The sequence below is a fragment of the Cervus canadensis genome, chromosome 4 (genome assembly GCF_019320065.1).
Source record: "Cervus canadensis isolate Bull #8, Minnesota chromosome 4, ASM1932006v1, whole genome shotgun sequence".
Taxonomy (NCBI): domain Eukaryota; kingdom Metazoa; phylum Chordata; class Mammalia; order Artiodactyla; family Cervidae; genus Cervus; species Cervus canadensis.
Genome location: NC_057389.1, coordinates 103056772 through 103074670, shown reverse-complemented (window position 1 = coordinate 103074670; position 17899 = coordinate 103056772). Strand labels below are relative to the sequence as shown.

Here is a 17899-nt window from a genome sequence, read left to right as displayed (position 1 = left end):
TCCTGCCCTTGACGCTTACCCGTGTACACCCCCTTCCTCCCCCAGCACCCACCGCCCACACGTGTGCCCAGTGGCTCAGTCATGCCTGACTCTTTGCGACCCCATGGGCTGTAGCCCACCAGGCTCCTCTGTCCATGGGGTTTCCCAGGCGAGCATACATGTCATTTCCTTCTCCAGGGCATCTTCCTGACCCAGGGCTTGAACCCGGGTCTCCTGCACGGCAGGCGGGTTCTTTAATGTCGGAGCCACCGGGAAAGCCCCCCCGCCCCCCCCAGCACCTGCCTGTCTGCAGTGCCTGCCGGAGCTCCCGTGTGCGGTTGGCGGCACCCGACTTGCGGTAGAGGCCCTCGGTGTACAAGCCGTGCATCTCCACGTGTTCCAGAAGCTTCTCCAGCACGAGGGGCACTGAGACCTTGTCGCTGGTCAGGCTGTCCACGCACACGCCAAAGTGGCCCGACTCCGCGCCTGGTTCCATCTGTGATGGGGAGTGGGGATGGGTCAGGCCTGGGCTGGTTGCCTTCCTTGTCATCCCCTGGGCCTCCTCTGTGGCCTCCGTCCCTCCCTGCCCCTCATTCTCCCTTGCAGACCTGCCAGAGGTGCTGGGCGGTGGGGGTCCCTCAAAGGCCGCTGGCGAGGGGTCTCTAAGTGAAGTGCCGCGGCCCAGTACCGAGGACCCCACCTCCCCTGGGGCAGGGTAGGGGTCTCCCTCCCGCTGGTGGCGGGGAGAGTGGGGCCGGGGTCTGAGATGCACACACAAGCCCGACCCCAGCTTTGGGGGGGCCCCGGGGGCTGGCAGGACCACCCCCCCCCACCAGCTCTGCGCTCCGGCCTGGTGACCAGCCTTGGCCTTGCACCCGGCACACCCTCTCCTCCACATCTCTCAGGACGGCCTCCCTCCGGTGCTCTGCCAAGTCCCCAGCCTTGGCGGGCTCACCTTCCTCCCGCACTTGAAGGAGCAGGTCTGGATCTTGTGCACACACTTCTTGTGGCAGGTGGTCTTGCACACTAGGTCATGGCGGGGGTGGCGGGAGAGGGGTGGTCACCAGCAGTGCCTCAGGGACTCGGGGTCCCGCGGCTGCCTGTCCCGGTGTCTCAGGACAGTGACAACCACCTCGGCATTTACTATGGATGTGAGGTGGCAAGCTGCTCCTCACACGGGCCGAGGGGAGAGGAAATTACCCTGGCCTGGAAGGAAAGCCAGCCCTGACTGGTTCTGGCAGGAAAGCAGACGTGCTAGAGGCCTGTCTGACCTGGCATAGGCTTCCAGGGGACGAGTGGGTTCCCACCCAGGCTTGGTCACCCCCTGGCTGCCCGACTGGGGGCCAGCTGGGTCATTCTGGGCTGCGCTTGTCTCTCAGGGTCCCTTGGGGACTGACTGGCCTTGCCTGGCACATGAGGAGGGGCTGGCAGTGAGGGCAACAAGAACAGACAGAGGCCAGGGGGACTTGGCTGTGGAGTTGGGGGAGGCCTTGGGGTCAGCTGAGGACCGGCCTCTGGCCCAGCACGACAGTAGTGGTGGGGTAGGAGTGGGTGAGGTGTGCCTCACTGCCCCGTGGTGAGGGGCACTGTTCTTTTTTTCTATGTATTTATTTTCAGCCATATCCTGTGGTATGTGGAACTTCCCTGACCAGGGATCAAACCTGTGCCCCCTGCGTTGGAAAGGCGGAGTCTTAACCACTGGGCCACCAGGAAGTCCAGGGGCAATGTTCTGAAAAGACTGGTCCTGTAGCTGGGGTGAAGGCCCAGGTGCCCAGTGAGGGGCTGGGGATGCAGTCGGGGCGGGGGCCAGAGGGTGTGGGCTGGGCGTCCGGGGGACCTGGGGGTGGGTCAGCGGGGGAGGCGCACTCACCGCTGCAGAGCAGGGCCTTGTCCATTAGCCAGATGTAGGAGAGGCACTGCTCACAGGACTGGGGGATGCTCACTTGGTAGCTGACGAACACGTGCCCGTTGTGCTGCAGCACCTGGGTGGCAGGGGAGGGGGCTGAGCGGGCAGGGGGCCCCCGCGGGGGGACGCCTCCCGTGGCATCTCAGGATGGGGATCCCTTAGGGCCGGGTGGGAAAACACATGCTTCCCTGAGTGTGCGCGCACACGAGAACACACATACTCACAGCGCGTTCCTGCTTCCGCTTTTTCTTCTGAGCTTTGCTCTGCTGTGAGAGAGCAGAAAGGCCAGGTCTGCGCGGGGCCCCCTGGGGATACCCCTCCCCAAAGCGACGTGCCGAGCACAGGGGCCCTCCCGAACCCAGAGCGGCTGCACCCACCTTGGGAGGCTCGAAGTCGTTCTTGGTGTACCCGCGGGTGAACTCGTCCAGCAGTGACTGGAAGAGGTTGAGGACCAGGTTGGTGTCCTTCTCGCCGCGCTCGGCTGCCAGATTGCTCACGACGATCTGGTAGTTCTCCATGAGGTCCTTGTAGCCCACGTGGATGTTCCCGTTCTGTGGGAATGCAGGGTGTGACCCTCCCGTAGGACAGACAGACGGCAGTGCCCGGGCTGGGGAGGGGGTGGGGGTTGCCTCGGGGCCCCTCCCCGGGGCTGGGGTTCCACATACCGGGACGGAGTACATGGTCTTGAGATTGCTTCGGAACTTCTCGGTGGCTTCGATGAATAAGCTTTCAATGGGAGTCTTCTGGGAACGCAGGTCATTCACCTGGAGAGGGAAGGAGAGACCCGCTGATCCTGTGTTGCCTGGAGCCAGGCATCTGGGTGGTCATCACTCTGCCCTGTCCCAGGTCCTTCCCTGGCTCCCCTGGGAACCATTTGGGCCCTCCTGCCAATGCTGGTCTCTCTGGGATCACTCATTGTGGGCGTCAAGCAGCAATCCTGGCCCCCTGGCTAGGTGCTGGGAACACGCCCCAGTCATGAGAACCAAAACCATCTGCAGATGTTACCAAGAGTCCCCTAGGGGCAGACTCAGCCCTGGCTGAGAAACCCTGGTTTAACGGGGCCCTTCCTGCTGCCCAGCACAGGCGCTTACTCCTGGCCACACCCCAGGACTGGGGCTGCCTCACATAGCCCGATTGTTTCGAGATGCCTCCCCCTTTGAAGGGTGTCTTAGCCCTTTATTGTTCCTGTCAGCCTGATGTCTTCCTCTGAAGCTCTCAAATGCTGCTCTGCTGGCTGTGGGGCTGCCTGAGACTGAGGTGTGAACACACCCGATTTCTTTACCTTCACTGCACACACGTGTACTAAGTCAAGTCAGTTGTGACCCCATGGACTGTAGCCCATCAGGCTCCTCTGTCCATGGGATTCTCCAGGCAAGAATACTGGAGTGGGTTGCCATGCCCTCTTCCAGGGGATCTTCCTGACTCAAGGATCCAACCCTCATCTCTTATACCTCCTGCATTGGCAGGTGGGCTCTTTACCACTTTTCCACCTCGGAAGCCCCTCTAGTACACACAATAAGTGCTCAATCATCACCTTGCACTGAATGCATCTTGTAAAAAAATTTTTTAATTAATTAATTTGCCTGAGCTGGGCCTTGGGGGCTTCCTAGGTGGCTCAGTGGTAAAGAATCCACCTGCAATTTAGGAGATGTAAGAGAACTGGCTTGAACCCCTGAGTCAGGAAGATCCCTGGGAGAAGGAAATGCCTACCTACTCTTGCCTGGAAAATTCCATTGACAGAGGTTGGTGGGCTACTGTCCATGGGGTCGCGGAGTTGGACACGACCGAGCAGGCATGCAAGCTGGGTTTCACTGTGGTTTGTGGGATCTGGCTCCCTGAGCAGGGATCGGACCTGGGCCCCCTGCACTGGGAGCTCTGTGTCTTAATGGCTGGACCACCAGGGAAGTCCCCAAAAGTGTTCTAAATAAAGTAATTTGTTCACAAGCAACTGCCGCTGCGTGGTAGGGCGAGGAGGGGCCACAGGACCTAGGAACAGGCTGGCGGCACTCGGTGTGTGTCTGGTATTCTGCTCAGAAGGTTATTCGGGACACCAGTGCTTCCTCACGTGGAGAAAGCTGGAAACTGCCCCCAAGGGGCGCTGTGAGACAGCACACCAAGTGTCTTCAATCGGCAGATCTCAAGCTTCCTGGGCAGGAGCCGCAGAATAAAATGCATCTGCCGGGCGCGCAACCCACGTGTGCACACGCCTGTGTACTCTGGACGATTTCAGTGGGTGAAGGGTGGGGCTGCGTCCCAGAATCAGATGCTTCATTCTGTGCAGTCCTTGTAATAAGACACACACTTGCCGGCATGTCAGTATGGGCACAGAACAGGATGACTGCAGGCTACAAGCGATCTCACGGGAATCCTAGCTGGGTTTTGCAGAAAACCAGCAGATGCCAAACACAGACAGAAGCATGTGATTTCCAGAACCTTCTGTGTGTTGGAACCATGGACCTGGCCTTTCTGTTCCCACATGGTAAGAGCTTTGGTGTGACGGTTCAGAAAACTACCAAGTGGCAATGCCCCCCAGGGAGGTCTGGAGCCACTCTGGTGGGACCCCTGCCCCCAGCGTTCCCGGCCCAGGGCCCCGACTGCCCACCTTGTTGAGCAGGAATTCATCCAGGTACTTGAGCTCGTTGGCGTTGGTGATCTTGTGGAACACGGACTCTCGCCACTTCTCCGACACCGTGATTTCGCCAATCTTGAGGTTTCGGTTCTTTTTCCCTTTGCCTCCCGGCTCCTTGGGGTGCTTCTCACCTGTGGCATGACGGTGCTGGTGGCTGGAGGGGACTGGAGGGGTGGGGAAGGGGGCAGGAGAGGCTGGTAAGCGTGGTGGGTTTCTGAGGAGGACGTGGGTCGGCCTCGGGGATGTGGTCACCAGCATGGGGAACTAGGGCCCCGCGCCCCGCACACTGGGTTCTGTGGCCAGAAAGTGCCTCTGGGGATCGGGACTAGCCCTGAAACCGTGTGACCAGGGCTCAGCCCACAGCTGACTCAGGTCCCCACCTGGGACGACCCTCAGTGGACCCAGGGGCTCTGCTCTCCATCTCTGAATCTGGAATGACCAACCTTCTAGATTCTTCTTCGTGGTGGCAGCTTCCAGGATGGCTTGCCCGGGTATGGCACTCTCTGTCTCTTCTCCACCCTCTGGGCTGAATTTCTTATCCTTGTTCTTGTGAAGGAAAAGTCTCTTAAACGTGGATCTATAGGAGAAAACAGGGGGCTCTGCTTAAGTCTCAGGAAGTGAAGGCAGATTTGAGGCCAGAGGAAGGGTCAACCTGCTGTTAATGAGAAATAGCCCTTTCACTGGCTACCACTGGCAGGTAATCCCATTAAAAATAAGGTTGGAAAAAAAATTAATAAAAATAAGGTTGGTTTGTGTGAACTGACAGGGAAGTTGGGTGGAAGACTGAGATAGTGAGCAGATGTCACAGGGTCACCCTATCTTCATATGTAAAGAAAATTGGGGACTTCCCTGGTGGGCTGGTGGTTAAGAATCTGCCTTTAGGTGCAGGGGATGTGAGTTCTATCCCTGGGTGGGGAACCAAGATCCTGCGTGCCTCAGGGCAGCTGAGTCCACTCGCTGCAGCTACTGAGCCCTCATGCTCTGGAGCCCTTAAGCCACAACTAGGGAAGGTCATGTGCCACAGCAAAGAGCCTGCACAGCAAAAGAGAGAGAAAAAACCACCCCCATCTCCTCCCTCCCCTAAGATAATTCTATGGGCACAAGGGTTTTACTGGGGTAGAGTCAAATAATAAACCCAAAATCATATACTATGGATACTGGATATGTGATGGGGTGAATGATGACCACCCGCCAAAGATCTGTTCATGTGCTAACCCTCAGGGCCTATGAGCATGACCTTATCTGGGAAAAGGGTCTTTACGGATATGACTAAATGCTATGGACTGAATGTGTCCTCCTAAATCTGTATGAAAATGAAAGTGAAGTCACTCAGTCATGTCTGACTCTATGCAACCCCGTGGACTGTAGCCTACCAGGCTCCTCCATCCATAGGATTCTCCAGGCAAGAATACTGGAGTAGGTTGCCATTTCCTTCTCCAATCTGTATACTGAAGCCTAACTCCCAGTGTGATGGTGTTAGAGATGGTGTGATAGTTTGGGAGGTAATTAGGTCACAAGGGTGGGGCCCTCATGAATGGGATTAGTGCCCTTTTAAGAGACCCCAGAGAGCTCCCTTGCCACTTCCTCCATGTGAGGATGCTGTGAGAAGGCCTCTATGAACCAGATACCAAATCTGCTGGCACCTTGATCTTGGACTTCCAGCCTCCAGCTCAGTCTGTGGTGTTTTGTTACAGCGGCCTACATGGACTAAGACACTGAACAAAGGATCTTGAGATTCTGAGTCATTCTGGATTACCCATATGGGCTCTGAAGCCAGTGACAAGTTGTCTTCATAAGAGACAGAAAGGGACTTCCCTGGTGGCTCAGTGGTAAAGAATCTGCCTTCCAATGCAGGGGACGCAGGTTTGATCCCTGGCTGGGGAACTAAGATTCCGCATGCCTCATGAAAACTAAGCCCATGCACTCTAACTACTGAGCCTGCACAAAGCAACCAAGACTCAGCATAGCCAGAAAAGAGAAGAAACAGGGGAGAGGCGAAGAATGTCATGTGAAGATGGAGGCTGAGAGTGGGGGAGGGGGTGCAGCCACAAGCCAAGGACTGCCTGCAGCCCCCAGAATCTGGAAGAGGCAAGGAGGGGTCCCTCTTTGAGATTCTCTGGAGGGACACACGGCCCTGCGCACACCCTGATTTCACACTTCCGGCCTGCAGAAACACGAGAGAGTAAATTCCTATCGTCTGAAGCTGCCCTGTTTGCGGTACTTTGTTTTGGTGGTGGGGGTCTCCCCAGAGTGGGGGGGCTCTCTCTTCCCGCTGCAGTCCACTCCTCACTATCCTCAGGCTTCCATTCGGTGTTTGGATCAAGGCTCCCCTGTCCCAGAGCCCCACCCCTCTGCTCTCTGAACCAGCTACATCTCCGTGGCAGGGACTTTTTGGGGATAAAGCTGTGACCCAGACTTTGCGATTCAAAGACCTGGAGGGTTCCCTGACGTGGGGATCGGGGTGCTGGGAGCTGGTAATGATTCCGTTTGTGTGTGCTGAATCGCTTTGGTTGTGTCCCACTCTGCGACTCTATGGACTGTAGCCCACCAGGTTCCTCTGCCCCTGGGATTCTCGAGGCAAGAATATTGGAGTGGGTTGCCATGCCCTCCTCCACGGGATCTTCCCGACCCAGGGACTGAGCCTGAGTCTCTTATGTCTCCTGAACTAGCAGGTGGGTTCTTTACCACTGGTGCAACCTGGGAAGCCCGGTAATGATTCCACAAATGGCCAAAGGGACATTGCCTGTGGCCTCAGCGGAGGTGACCCACACTGGCTCCAGGCTTCAACGGGAATCATTTCACCCTGATGCTGCAACAATCTGTGCCCCATGTGGTCTCTTTATGGAAATGCTAAGCAAATGCCCCCCAACTGCGCTTCCTTTTCTTTTTTTTCAGTTCTACCAGTTTATTGCTACCAACCCATCTCCCTCCACCTCGTGCACACATGCCTCAGTCATGTAACCCCATGGGTTGCAGCCTGCCAGGCTCCTCTGTCCATGGCCTTTTCCAGGCAAGAATACTGGAGTGGGTTGCCACTTCCTTCTCCAGGCCAACTGCGCTTCCTAAGTGCAACTGGCTTATGGGAATCCCCTGGTGGCCCAGTGGTGAGGACTCGGCACCTTCATTGCTGAGGGGTCAGAGTCAATCCCTGGTCGGCGCACTAGGAGCCCGCATACCGAGTGGCCAAAAAAAGCAGCAGCAGCAAGAGTGGGATTGGCTTAGGAGATTAGACTGCTCTGGGACTGAAGGCCCTGGACACCCCGGGTGTACCCAAGCCCACCCCCAAACCCTACACCTACTTAGAATCGGCAGAGCCTGGGGATAGGCTTGCGTCTGTTCCTGAGGCTGCATCGGCCGACTTCTTCTTCTGGATGGCCAGCTTCTTTGTGATGGGCTCCCCATCTGTTTCAGCAGAAGGCTGTAGGGGAGTGGGGTCAGGTGAGCAGAGGCAGGCGGCCTTGCTAGAGGGAAAGCAGGGATTCTCCCCGTGCCGCTGCGCCTTCTATCCACCGTTCGCTTCTGGTGGTACCAGGGCAGCTGAAATGGAAGTGGGCTCGGACCCTCAGGAGTAGGAACCGCTGCCTGAAGCTTTACCTGAGTCTTGGTCTGGGATGGGGACAGGAGGAGCTTGGAGACGTCACTCGTGGAAAAGGAAACACGCCTCTCCCTGTGAGATCACAGAAATGTGGTTTTTACTGACAAGGGTGAACAGGAGACATCTGGGGTTGCCAGGACTGGGGGAGGGGTGGTGCTCCTGCATCTGGTGCGGGGAAACTGGGGATGCTGCTCTGTACCTCACAGTGTTCGGGACGGCCCCCACCACAGAGATGGAGCCAGCCCCAGAGGCCTGTCATACGGAGGCCAAGAAAGCCTGTCCTAGCAGAAGGTTTGTCTTTCTCCACCTCTTCTTTCCTTTGGAGAAGCTAGCCTCTGCGACAAGGGGCTGGGTCTTGGAGTCACTGATATTTAGCTTACTAGGGGTCCAGGATCTACAGTTTTTTCCAGGAGCCGCATATGGACTTGAAAGTTGGACCATAAAGAATGCTGGCACTGAAGAATGGATGCTTTTAACTGTGGTGTTCAAGAAGACTCCTGAGAGTCCCTTGGACAGCAAGGAGATCAAACCTGTTAATCTTAAAGGAAATCAACCTTGGATGTTCACTGGAAGGACTGATACTGAAGCTCCAATACTTTGGCCATGTGACGTGAAGAACCAAAGCATTGAAAAAGACCCTGATGCTGGGAAAGATTGAGGGCAGGAGGAGAAGGGGGCGACAGAGGATGAGATGGCTGGACGGCATCACCGACTCAATGGACATGAGTTTGAGCAAACTCTGGGAGATGGTGAAGGACAGGGAAGCCTGGTGAGGTGTAGTCCATGGGGCCGTGAAGAATCAGCCACAACTTAGCAAATGAACAAGAAGAAGGGGTCCAGGTGTATCGAGAGCTCCTCCTTCAACCTCTACATGTATGTGCGCAATCACCCCCACCCGTTGATGAGGAAACTGAGGTCCAGGCAGGCTGGAGGTGGGGAACCTCAACCCGAGGCCCACCCCCCACAAGGCTACAGGCTTTCTGTGTGAGTAGGGATCATTCGGGCAGGGGCTTCGTCTTTCCCAACCTTCCCTCGGGTGCCCTACTTCCCTGGGGCTGCTGCCCACCCGGTGTCGGCTCTCGGCACTGAACCGCACGTGTTTCTGAGATGCATGATGCTGGGCACGGCTGTGCAGCCACCCCCCCTCCCCCGGCAGCCCCAGCCCTCGCTCGGAAAAAGGCGGGTGCAGGCTTACTCTGTGGGCGTGAGGGTGGCCCCCACGGCCCGGTGCCGCTCGCTGAGGTCCAGAGACTGACTCAGCATGGAGCTGCTGCCCGCGGTCATCAGCTTCTTGCCCCGCCACATCTCCACGGCGTTGGCCAGCCGCTCAGTGTCAGGATCCCGGTACCGCTGAATCTGCGTGGAGCCTCCAGGACTGCTGGGCCTTTCCTGGGCCCTGGGGCTGATCCCTGGCTTGCTCTTGTCCTTGGGGGTCTCTGGGGTGGCACTGGGTCCCGGCATGGCGACCCTGCTGTCCAGGGCCAGGCTGGTGGGTCGTTCCTCGTGGCCGGGCCTGGGGCTCCCGGCCTGGGCTTCTCCCGAGTCCGGGCTGCTTGGCGTGGCCTGTGGAGGCACCTGAGGCTGCTTCTTGGGGGCCGCCATCTCCATCTCAGTCCTGGCATCCGAAGGGCTTTCACCTTCCCTGCCCTCCTTTCCGTCTTCTGGGAGGCTCTCCTCTGACCCTGGGACAGCCTTTCCAGAAGGTTCTCTGAGGGCGAGCTCGTCCTTGCAGGACTGGATGTGCTTGTTCTGGAGCTTCACGTGCTCCAGCCCCCGCTGTCGCCGTGACTCACGCTTCTCCCGGCTGCGGGGCACTTTCTCGCGACCTTCAGCCGTGTGTTTCTGGGTTGGGGGTGCCTTCTCCAAGCTCGGGACCTCCTTCTCAGGTTGGCAGCTCTCGGCTGGGGGAGCCCCATCGCTGGGCCACACCTCGGGCTCCAGGTCCAAAGGCTCACCCTCCGTGGAGGGTTCTAGGCCCTGCTCAGGTTCTGGCCCAGCTGCCTGGGCCAGCTCGGCCTCGGCAGTTTCCTCCTTCGCGGCTTGCTCGGCTTCCCTCTCCTTCTCTTCAGCCTTCTGCTTCTCCTCCACCATCTGGCTGAAGCTGGTGGGGCCGGGGAGGAAAGGAGGTGGGTTCAGGAGCAAACCCACCCAGGGTACTGGGGAGCCCTGTTCCACCTGCAGGTACAGGGTTGGGGGGCCAGGCTCCCCCTCTGCCAAGAGGTGAGAGCCTGGCCCCCAGAGATGCTTCTGGAAAGGTGGGCCCATCCTCAGCCAGCAAAGGGGGAGACAGGGAATAGCCTCATGTTGTCACAGGCACTGCTGCCTAACGGTTCAGTGAGAAAAGTGAGAAGTGCTGGTTGCTCAGTCGGGTCCGACTGTACGGACTGTACCCCATGGACTGTACCCCGTGGACTGTACCCCATGGACTGCACCCCATGGACTGTACCCCATGGACTGTAGCCCATGGACTGTAGCCCGCCAGGCTCCTCTGTCCGTGGGGTTCTCCAGGCAAGAATACTGGAGTGGGTAGTCATTTCTTCCTCCAGGGTACCTTCCTGACCCAGGGATCGAACCTGGGTCTCCTGCACTGCAGGAACTCTTTGCCGTCTGAGCCGCCAGGGTCGGGGGAACTTCACTAGGTTTGTTGAGGAGGGATCTGTTCAGAATTCCCTGAATTCCTCTGGGGTCCCTGGCCGGGTGGACTCCCCGTGAGTGGGGACAAGGAGGCCCCCTGAGGGTTGGTCCCGGTGGCCTGAACCCTCTGAGTCCTGGTGTTCTGCTCAGTGGCTGGGGGTGGGCAGGTGCAGTGGGCGGGGGGCGGAGACTGAGTGCCACCAGTGGTGACCTGGGGTTGCCACAGGCGCCACCTACCAGCCCTGGAGTGTCTCTCTGGGGCCCAGTGTGCCTAGACTGGCTAGACGCCTGCCAGCCCCTCCTCGGCCTCCCTGCATCCAGACAGGGACATCCTGACAGCTCTGCCGGCCAGGTGCTATCTCAGGTAGCGCTTGAGTGTTGAGTGGGTGGAATGTTCTGGGGGGTTGGGTGGGGGGTGCTCGGTCCCATCCTGCTCACCTCTTGCGCTGTAGGTGCCCCCGGCAGAGGCTCTGGAGGCGGATGATGCTCTGTCTCTGGCGCCGGTAGGCTGACCGCTGCCGGTAGCCCCTCCACGCGGCCTGGAGGAACACGGCCGCCTGCGTCCTCTCCAGTGCCCGGCGGACGCGGTAGGACCTCCAGCAGGCCTGAGAGTGGAGGGGGCGTTCAGGGGCTGGGTGCGCGTGACCCCGGCCACCCTCGCACCCCGCCCCGCGGGCCCCCCGGGCACCTGGATGAGGATGGCCGCCCGCCGCGTCTGCAGGAAGTGCCTGCGCTCCAGCACCATCCGGAACCAGCTCTGCAGCAGCAGGATCTTCCGCACGACCTCTCGGTGCAGCGTCTCCTGCAGGGCCTGCCGCTGGGTCTCCTTCAGGAAGACCTGGGGGCGGGCACGGGACGGGTCAGCGGGGCCTCCAGCACCCCTGCACTCAGGTCTGCTCAGCCCACTTGGTAGTGAGCGAGGCCGAGCTGGTGTACTGACTACTGACCTGACCAAGAGGAGCTTTAAAAAAAAAATACACGTTGAGATAGAATTCCCATAACATAAAATGAACCATTTAAAGTGAATAATTTGGTGGCACTTAGTACTTTCATGATATCGTGTAGCTGTCACCTCTATCCGGCTATGAAACATGTCATCACTCCCAAGGGAAACTCTGTATCTGTTAGTAGTCACTTCCTAATCCCCCTCCCTCAGGCCCTGGCAACCCCTAATCTGCTTTGTCCTATTTTTAAAATTTGGGGGGGGGAGGCGTCACATCACATAGCATGTTGGATCTTAGTCCCTGAACCAGGATTGAACCTGCATCCCTGGCATTGGAAGTGCAGAGTCTTAACCACTGGACCACCAGGGAAGCCCCAGCTTTCCGTTTTTAATCAATTTACCTGTTCTGGACGTTTCATATAAACTGGATCATACGCTATAGGACCTTTCGTGCCTGGCTTCTTCCATTCAGCGTAACATTTTCAAGGTTCATCCACGTAAGTGTGTATCAGAGCTGAATAAGATTCCACTATGTGAGTGGCCCACGTTTTATTTATCCATCATCTGTTCATGGACACAGGGGCTATTTCTACCCTTTGGCAGTTGTGACTAGAAGTGTGCCACGAGGAATGTACACGTACTAGGATTTGTTTGCACATGTTTTCAGTTATTTTGGGTTTATATCTAGGAGAGGAAATGTTGGGTCACGTGGTAACTCTACATGATTAACTTGCTGGGGAGCTGTGCGCCATTACAAAGGTTTCTGACCAGTCCCTTGGACATCCTGTGCTATGGTATGATGGCTCCTAGCCTACAAATGAGAAACTGAGAAACTGATGCCTGAGCCCCACACCTTAGGTCTGTCCCTCTGCTTTCCAGGAAGAAATAACGTGCTGCACCCCAAGAAACGTACTTCCTCAGCAGAGCCCTCATTTTCCAGGGAGTGGCGTGGGCTGTGAGAGGACCCCATGTGGAGTGGAAGACATGGGTACAAGGGCCCTCCGAGGGCTGTGATTGCTGACCTTGGTCTTGCCGATCTGGTAGCTCCTCTTGTCTATGTCCATCTTCTCCAGCAGGGCAGAGATGACCTCCCTGCAGGGCTGGGCATTCTTAGGGAGAAGCACCTGGAACTGCTCCGTGAAATCCTGGGTGATTTTGGGTAAGAAAGGAGAATCTATGTGAGGGTTTCTGCCACCAGAGAGAGCAGGGCTCTAGCAACTCCCTGGTCAAGTCATTTCCGAAGCCAAAACTTGGATCGATGCGAATAGTGTTGACAAAACTAAGGTCTGGGACTTTCTGAAACAGTCTGAAGTTTAAGAAAGACTGTCGCAGACACAGAGCACTGGATCTTTCAGTCGGTGGGAGAGGGACCATCACGAGGACCTGCTGGCTGCTGGCGTTGTTGGCGGACAGCCAGAAGATGAAGCTGACCTTGGGGGGCTCACAGTCTGTGATTCATTAGAGGCCTGAACCATGGCTGGAGGTATGCCTTTTTTTCACTGCATGGCATGTGGGATCTGAGTTTCCTGACCAGGGGTTGAATCTGCATCCCCTGCAGTAGAAGAGCAGCATCCTAACTACTGGACCACTGGGAAAATTCCCAAGGTATGCCCCCTGACCTTTTTTTGGCCATGCTGTGCCATGAGATGCTATGTCCCCAGTCAGGGATCAACCCTGTGCCCCCTGCATTGGGAGCATGGAGTCTTAACCCCTGGACCATCAGAGAAGTCCTGGTATGCCCTTTTTAAGCAAACAGTTATGCTGAATTTTTAATAGCCAATCATGAGTGAAACACACCAGCATTTTCTCCCTTTCTGGTAATGTGCCTTTCCTGTTGATGCAGATCAGAAAGATGATATTCCCATCTCTGTGGATGAGAAGGGGAGGCATGCCACAATGCAGGCATGTACCTGAGGCCATGCGGGTAACCCTGGAATGGGGATCAGGCGCTTCCAGCTCTCGGCTCCGGCCCAGTGCTCACTCAAGCACTGCACGGCTGCTGCCAGCTCCCCACATAAGCCAAGGCTTCTCCACCTGGGCTATGCTACCCCCTGGGGATGTCTGGTGTTAAATGGAGACATCTTGGGTTGTCAGAACTCAGGGGAATAGTGTTCCTGGCATCTTGTGGGTGGAGGCCAGGGATGCTACTCAATACACAATGGTGCATAGGGTGGCCCTCGCCACAGAGCCATGACCCAGCCCCAATTGTCAATGGTGACACAGTGGAGAATCTGTTGAAATTTGGTCCTCACAAATTTGGGGTTACTAGTGAGTCTCTGTGTTTCTAGCAAGCCCAGTCTCTGTGTTTCTAGAAAGCCCAGGTACCCTGAAGTCATCATTTCTTTGGGTCTCAGTTTCCATACTGAGAAAATAGGAACCAGGGCCCCTTTGCGGCTGGTTGGCAGAATAAAAGAGCTGGGTATAAAAGTGTCTATTATAAGCACAGAGACAAGTCCATATCTTGTAATAACCTGTAATGGAAAATAATTTGAAAAATAATACATGTGTATATGTATAACTGAATCACCTTGCTGTGTACCTGAAACACTGTAAATCAATTATACTTCAATAAAATATACATATTAAGAAAAAAATAAAGATTGGAGAAAGAAAAACAAGTGCCTGTTACAGAAAATGCTCCCTCTTCCCTGTTTGGTTTAACACGCCGCCTGACCCCCGCCCTACTGTGAGAAAGAACGATCTGGTACAAATATCAACAGTTATTGTCGTTAGTCGCTCAGTCATGTCCGACTTTTTTGTAGACCCCCATGGACTTCAGCCTGCCAGGCTCATCTGTCCATGAGATTTCCCAGGCAAGAATACTGGAGTCGATTGCCATCTCCTTCTTCAGGGGCTCTTCCCTACTCAGGGATCAGTATCAGGGTGGAGAAACCCTGATGGAAAGTAACCTGCCAGGCTCAGGCTCCAGGGAAGTGTTCTCGCTGGAGGTGGCCAGTATCCAGACAGCCATGCGCGTGCATGAATGCGTCCTACCTGGAACGTGTACTTGGCGCTGTAGCCTGACCTCCGGATCCGCACGGTCTCCAGCATGCCCGTGTAACGCAGCTGCTGCAGCACCAGCTCATCATCGAAACACAGCTCTTTCTGAAACGGGATTGAGCGATCAGGGAAGACGTCTGCAGGTGGCGGGGGACAGGCAGCCCCGGGAGGGGGTGCTGATTCCCACGTGACTGCCATCCCTCTGGACTACAGATACGGATGCAGTCAGCGCACACCCATGGGCCGGGGCTGGTCTGGGAATTGTTCCCAGCCTGGCAGCTGTGGGCACCTGGTTTTTTTTTTCTTTGCTCCAGTCATGCTTTTTGCAATAAAGAGGTAGGGCTGCTCAGCAGAGATACCCGAGGCATTCATCTCTTCTAGGAAACATGGCATCTGATCTACTCTATTCCCTGTTGTCCGGGAGACAGATACTACTTCTCACTGCCTAACTTAAGATAAATTTGTGCAAAGATTTATTTCCTAAAGGCCCCTTCTCAAACCTGTGCTGGACTCATATTCTGTGCCAGGTATCAGGATGAGTACTGGGGATCCAGCAGAAAGAACACATGGCTGGGCCGCGGGAGGTGTTACAGCAGAGGGGACCCTGGACCCAGTCCTGAGAGCTGAGAAGAGGACAGGTAGGGAAGGAGGGCAGCAAGCAGCTAGGTGAAGACCCAGAGGAGAAAGGGGAGCCCAAGCCATGGACAGGTATGCAGGGAGGTGCTTGCTGCTAGAGGGTTGGGGGTGAGGGAGAGGAGAGGCTGAAACAAGCTGGGTTCAGTGAGCTCAGCAGCCTGGACTCCATGCTGGTGCATGTTATTTTAAGTGGAGGGAGGGAAGGGAAAGGCATGAGGTGAAGGATGTCATGACAGGACTGGAGGTGCTTCTGGTATCTGGTGGGCTCCCCAAGATTGGAGAGAATGCTACTCAATACCCTAAAGAGCACAGGACAGATGCTCAACAGCAAAGAATAAGCTGTGGGCATGGCTCTTGCCCAGAGCTGGTGTTGGAGTGTTTTCTGAGTTGTCCAATGTTGAGGCAAAATCCAAACAGGTGGGGAAAGTGGGTCTGATTCTGCAGCTGGTGGAAGGTGGGGGCGGGGACAGGAACTGCTGAGCTGTCGTCCCTGGGGGACCAGGAATGGGGTGAGGGAGGAGGAGAGAGCCTGAGTCCAGGTCCTCGCCTGGTGATGGAAGCCTTGGCGCCTGGCAGGGCCAAGCTGGGCTCTGGAGGTCAGCGGAACATCCCAGGAGCAGGGAAGAGGAACGGAAGCAGGAAGAGTAGAGACAGACAGCGTGGGCAAACAGTCACCAGGATGTCCTTGCTCAGAGATCCGCTCATGCCCGGCAGAGAGCCCAGGTCCTGAGTGGCTCCAGCAAAGTTCTCGAGGGCACAGAACTGCCAGTGGACCTCTGGGGTGAACAAAGCCTGGCAGCAGGGGCTGAACTGGCTGCTGGGGCCCCCACTGGTGCTGTCTTCCCAGAAAGTTCAGGACGAGCAGCAGGCTCTGGGCTCCTGTTTTCTGACCTCAGCCTCTCCCATCTGGCACATTTTCTGCGCTGACTGCTTTGGGGATATAGTTGAAAAGCACCCTGACCTGTCCGTCCTCAAGCCAAATTTTTCTGGGGCCCCTCCATGTTCCAGTGCACGCATGCATACTCAGTTGCTTCAGTCATGTCTGACTCTGTGACCCTCCAGACTGTGGCCCGCCAGGCTCCTCTGTCCATGGGTTTCTCCAGGCTAGAATACTGGAGTGGGTTGCTGTGCCTTCCTCCAGGGGATCTTCCCGACCCAGGGATCGAACCTGCGTCTCTTGCATTGCAGATGGATTCCCTACCGCTGAGCCACCGGGAAATCCCCCGTGTTCCAGAGGATGTCTCTCTGTTCCTAGCTGGTCACTAGATGGCCCTGGCTGCCTCCTGCTGATCCCTGCCACCCCCGGCTGGCTAGAGCACACTTTTAAAATATGTGTCAAAAAAAAAAATAATAAATAAAATAAAATAAAATATGTGTCAAAGGAGGCCAGGAACTCTGGCTGGTAGCAGAACCAGCCTCCTCCAGTCCCCAAAACCTGTGTGGACACTTGCTTCCTCCAGGACTCCTGACCACCCCTCCTGACTCCTAGTACTCCCCCACCCCTAGACACACCGTAACACTCCCTGCCAGTCTCCAGACCTGGGCTTGGCTTTCGCTGCCCCGGAGATGGGGGAGCCCCTTACCTTCTCGGCGTTGGAGCGGATGCAGCGGATGAAGAAGGGCTCTGCGTTCCCCAGTGCCTCCAGGAGCTTATTCAGGGAAGTCTGAGGAGAGAGAGGGGGGAAGGTGTTGAGCTGGGACCCCCTCGGGGGCACGTCCCTCAAGGGAAGGGGATCCAGGTCACCTTCCTGCATCAACGGGGGTGTATCTGTGCTGACAGGGAACAGGGGAGGCTGCAGCAGGAGGCTGTGCTACCCCAGAGGGTCCCCAAAGGAGCTGTGGGTCCCCATGGCCGAGGGCCGCCACGTTTCTGTATCAGGTGAAAGGGGAGGGGAAGGTGGTGGAACCAGATTAACTCTTTCTAGGGATTTAAATCACATGTCAAAGGAGGCCAAGAACCCAGGTTAGTAACAGAACCCGTCTCTTCCTGCTCCCACAGAAATGTCAGCACCAGCTGGCGGCCACCCTCGTATCAGAGGTTGAGCTCTGCAGGGCCTCACTTCCGAGTGCCTAAATTCTAAGAATCCCAAACTGTTCCTTTTGTTCCTTCAGCCTTAGAGGTACAAGCTCCTGCCCATGGTTACTACCTCAATGTTCCTTCTCTGTTCCCCTTCTGCCTTCTCAGTCCTCTAGTACCTGTTTAACCAGTACCATACATTAAATTCTCTGATTTAAAAAAAAAAAAAAAGTCAGCCTCAGAAGGGATCATGGTTGTAGTGATTTTGGTCTCTGGCCTGCTATTTACAAAAGGGTATTGTGGGAGTTCCTAAATGATGTAATTATATATATATATATATATATATATATATATATATATAAGCTGAAGTGGAAACAAAAGACTTAGATTGTGGAGAATGGGAAGGAACAGAAAAGTTAACGGTGAGAGCCTGCGGCCATTTGTTGTTTAGTTGCTAACTCATGTCCGACTCATGCGACCCCATCAACTGTAGCCCACTGGGCTCCTCTGTCCATGGAATTTTCCAGGCAAGAATACTGGAGTGGGTTGCCATTTCCTCC

At 56.1% G+C, this 17899-nt stretch overlaps 1 protein-coding gene across 11 annotated transcripts in view; it reads right to left on the bottom strand.

Annotated features, from left to right (window-relative positions):
* MYO9B (myosin IXB) overlaps nucleotides 1-17899 on the bottom strand; it is a 108995-nt gene that overhangs the window by 6374 nt on the left and 84722 nt on the right. For 10 of the 11 annotated variants that reach the window (XM_043467226.1, XM_043467229.1, XM_043467233.1 and 7 more), the window contains 16 exons: nucleotides 16906-16986; nucleotides 14681-14791; nucleotides 12709-12831; nucleotides 11432-11581; nucleotides 11182-11348; nucleotides 9305-10210; nucleotides 8109-8181; nucleotides 7814-7932; nucleotides 4958-5091; nucleotides 4488-4678; nucleotides 2551-2649; nucleotides 2263-2436; nucleotides 2110-2151; nucleotides 1850-1961; nucleotides 935-1005; nucleotides 283-475 (listed from right to left, as the gene is read on the bottom strand). In XM_043467226.1, coding sequence (XP_043323161.1) covers nucleotides 283-475; nucleotides 935-1005; nucleotides 1850-1961; nucleotides 2110-2151; nucleotides 2263-2436; nucleotides 2551-2649; nucleotides 4488-4678; nucleotides 4958-5091; nucleotides 7814-7932; nucleotides 8109-8181; nucleotides 9305-10210; nucleotides 11182-11348; nucleotides 11432-11581; nucleotides 12709-12831; nucleotides 14681-14791; nucleotides 16906-16986 — 2746 coding nt within the window. The remainder of the gene's footprint in view (nucleotides 1-282; nucleotides 476-934; nucleotides 1006-1849; nucleotides 1962-2109; nucleotides 2152-2262; nucleotides 2437-2550; nucleotides 2650-4487; nucleotides 4679-4957; nucleotides 5092-7813; nucleotides 7933-8108; nucleotides 8182-9304; nucleotides 10211-11181; nucleotides 11349-11431; nucleotides 11582-12708; nucleotides 12832-14680; nucleotides 14792-16905; nucleotides 16987-17899) is intronic. The other variant, XM_043467227.1, reaches the window with a different exon arrangement.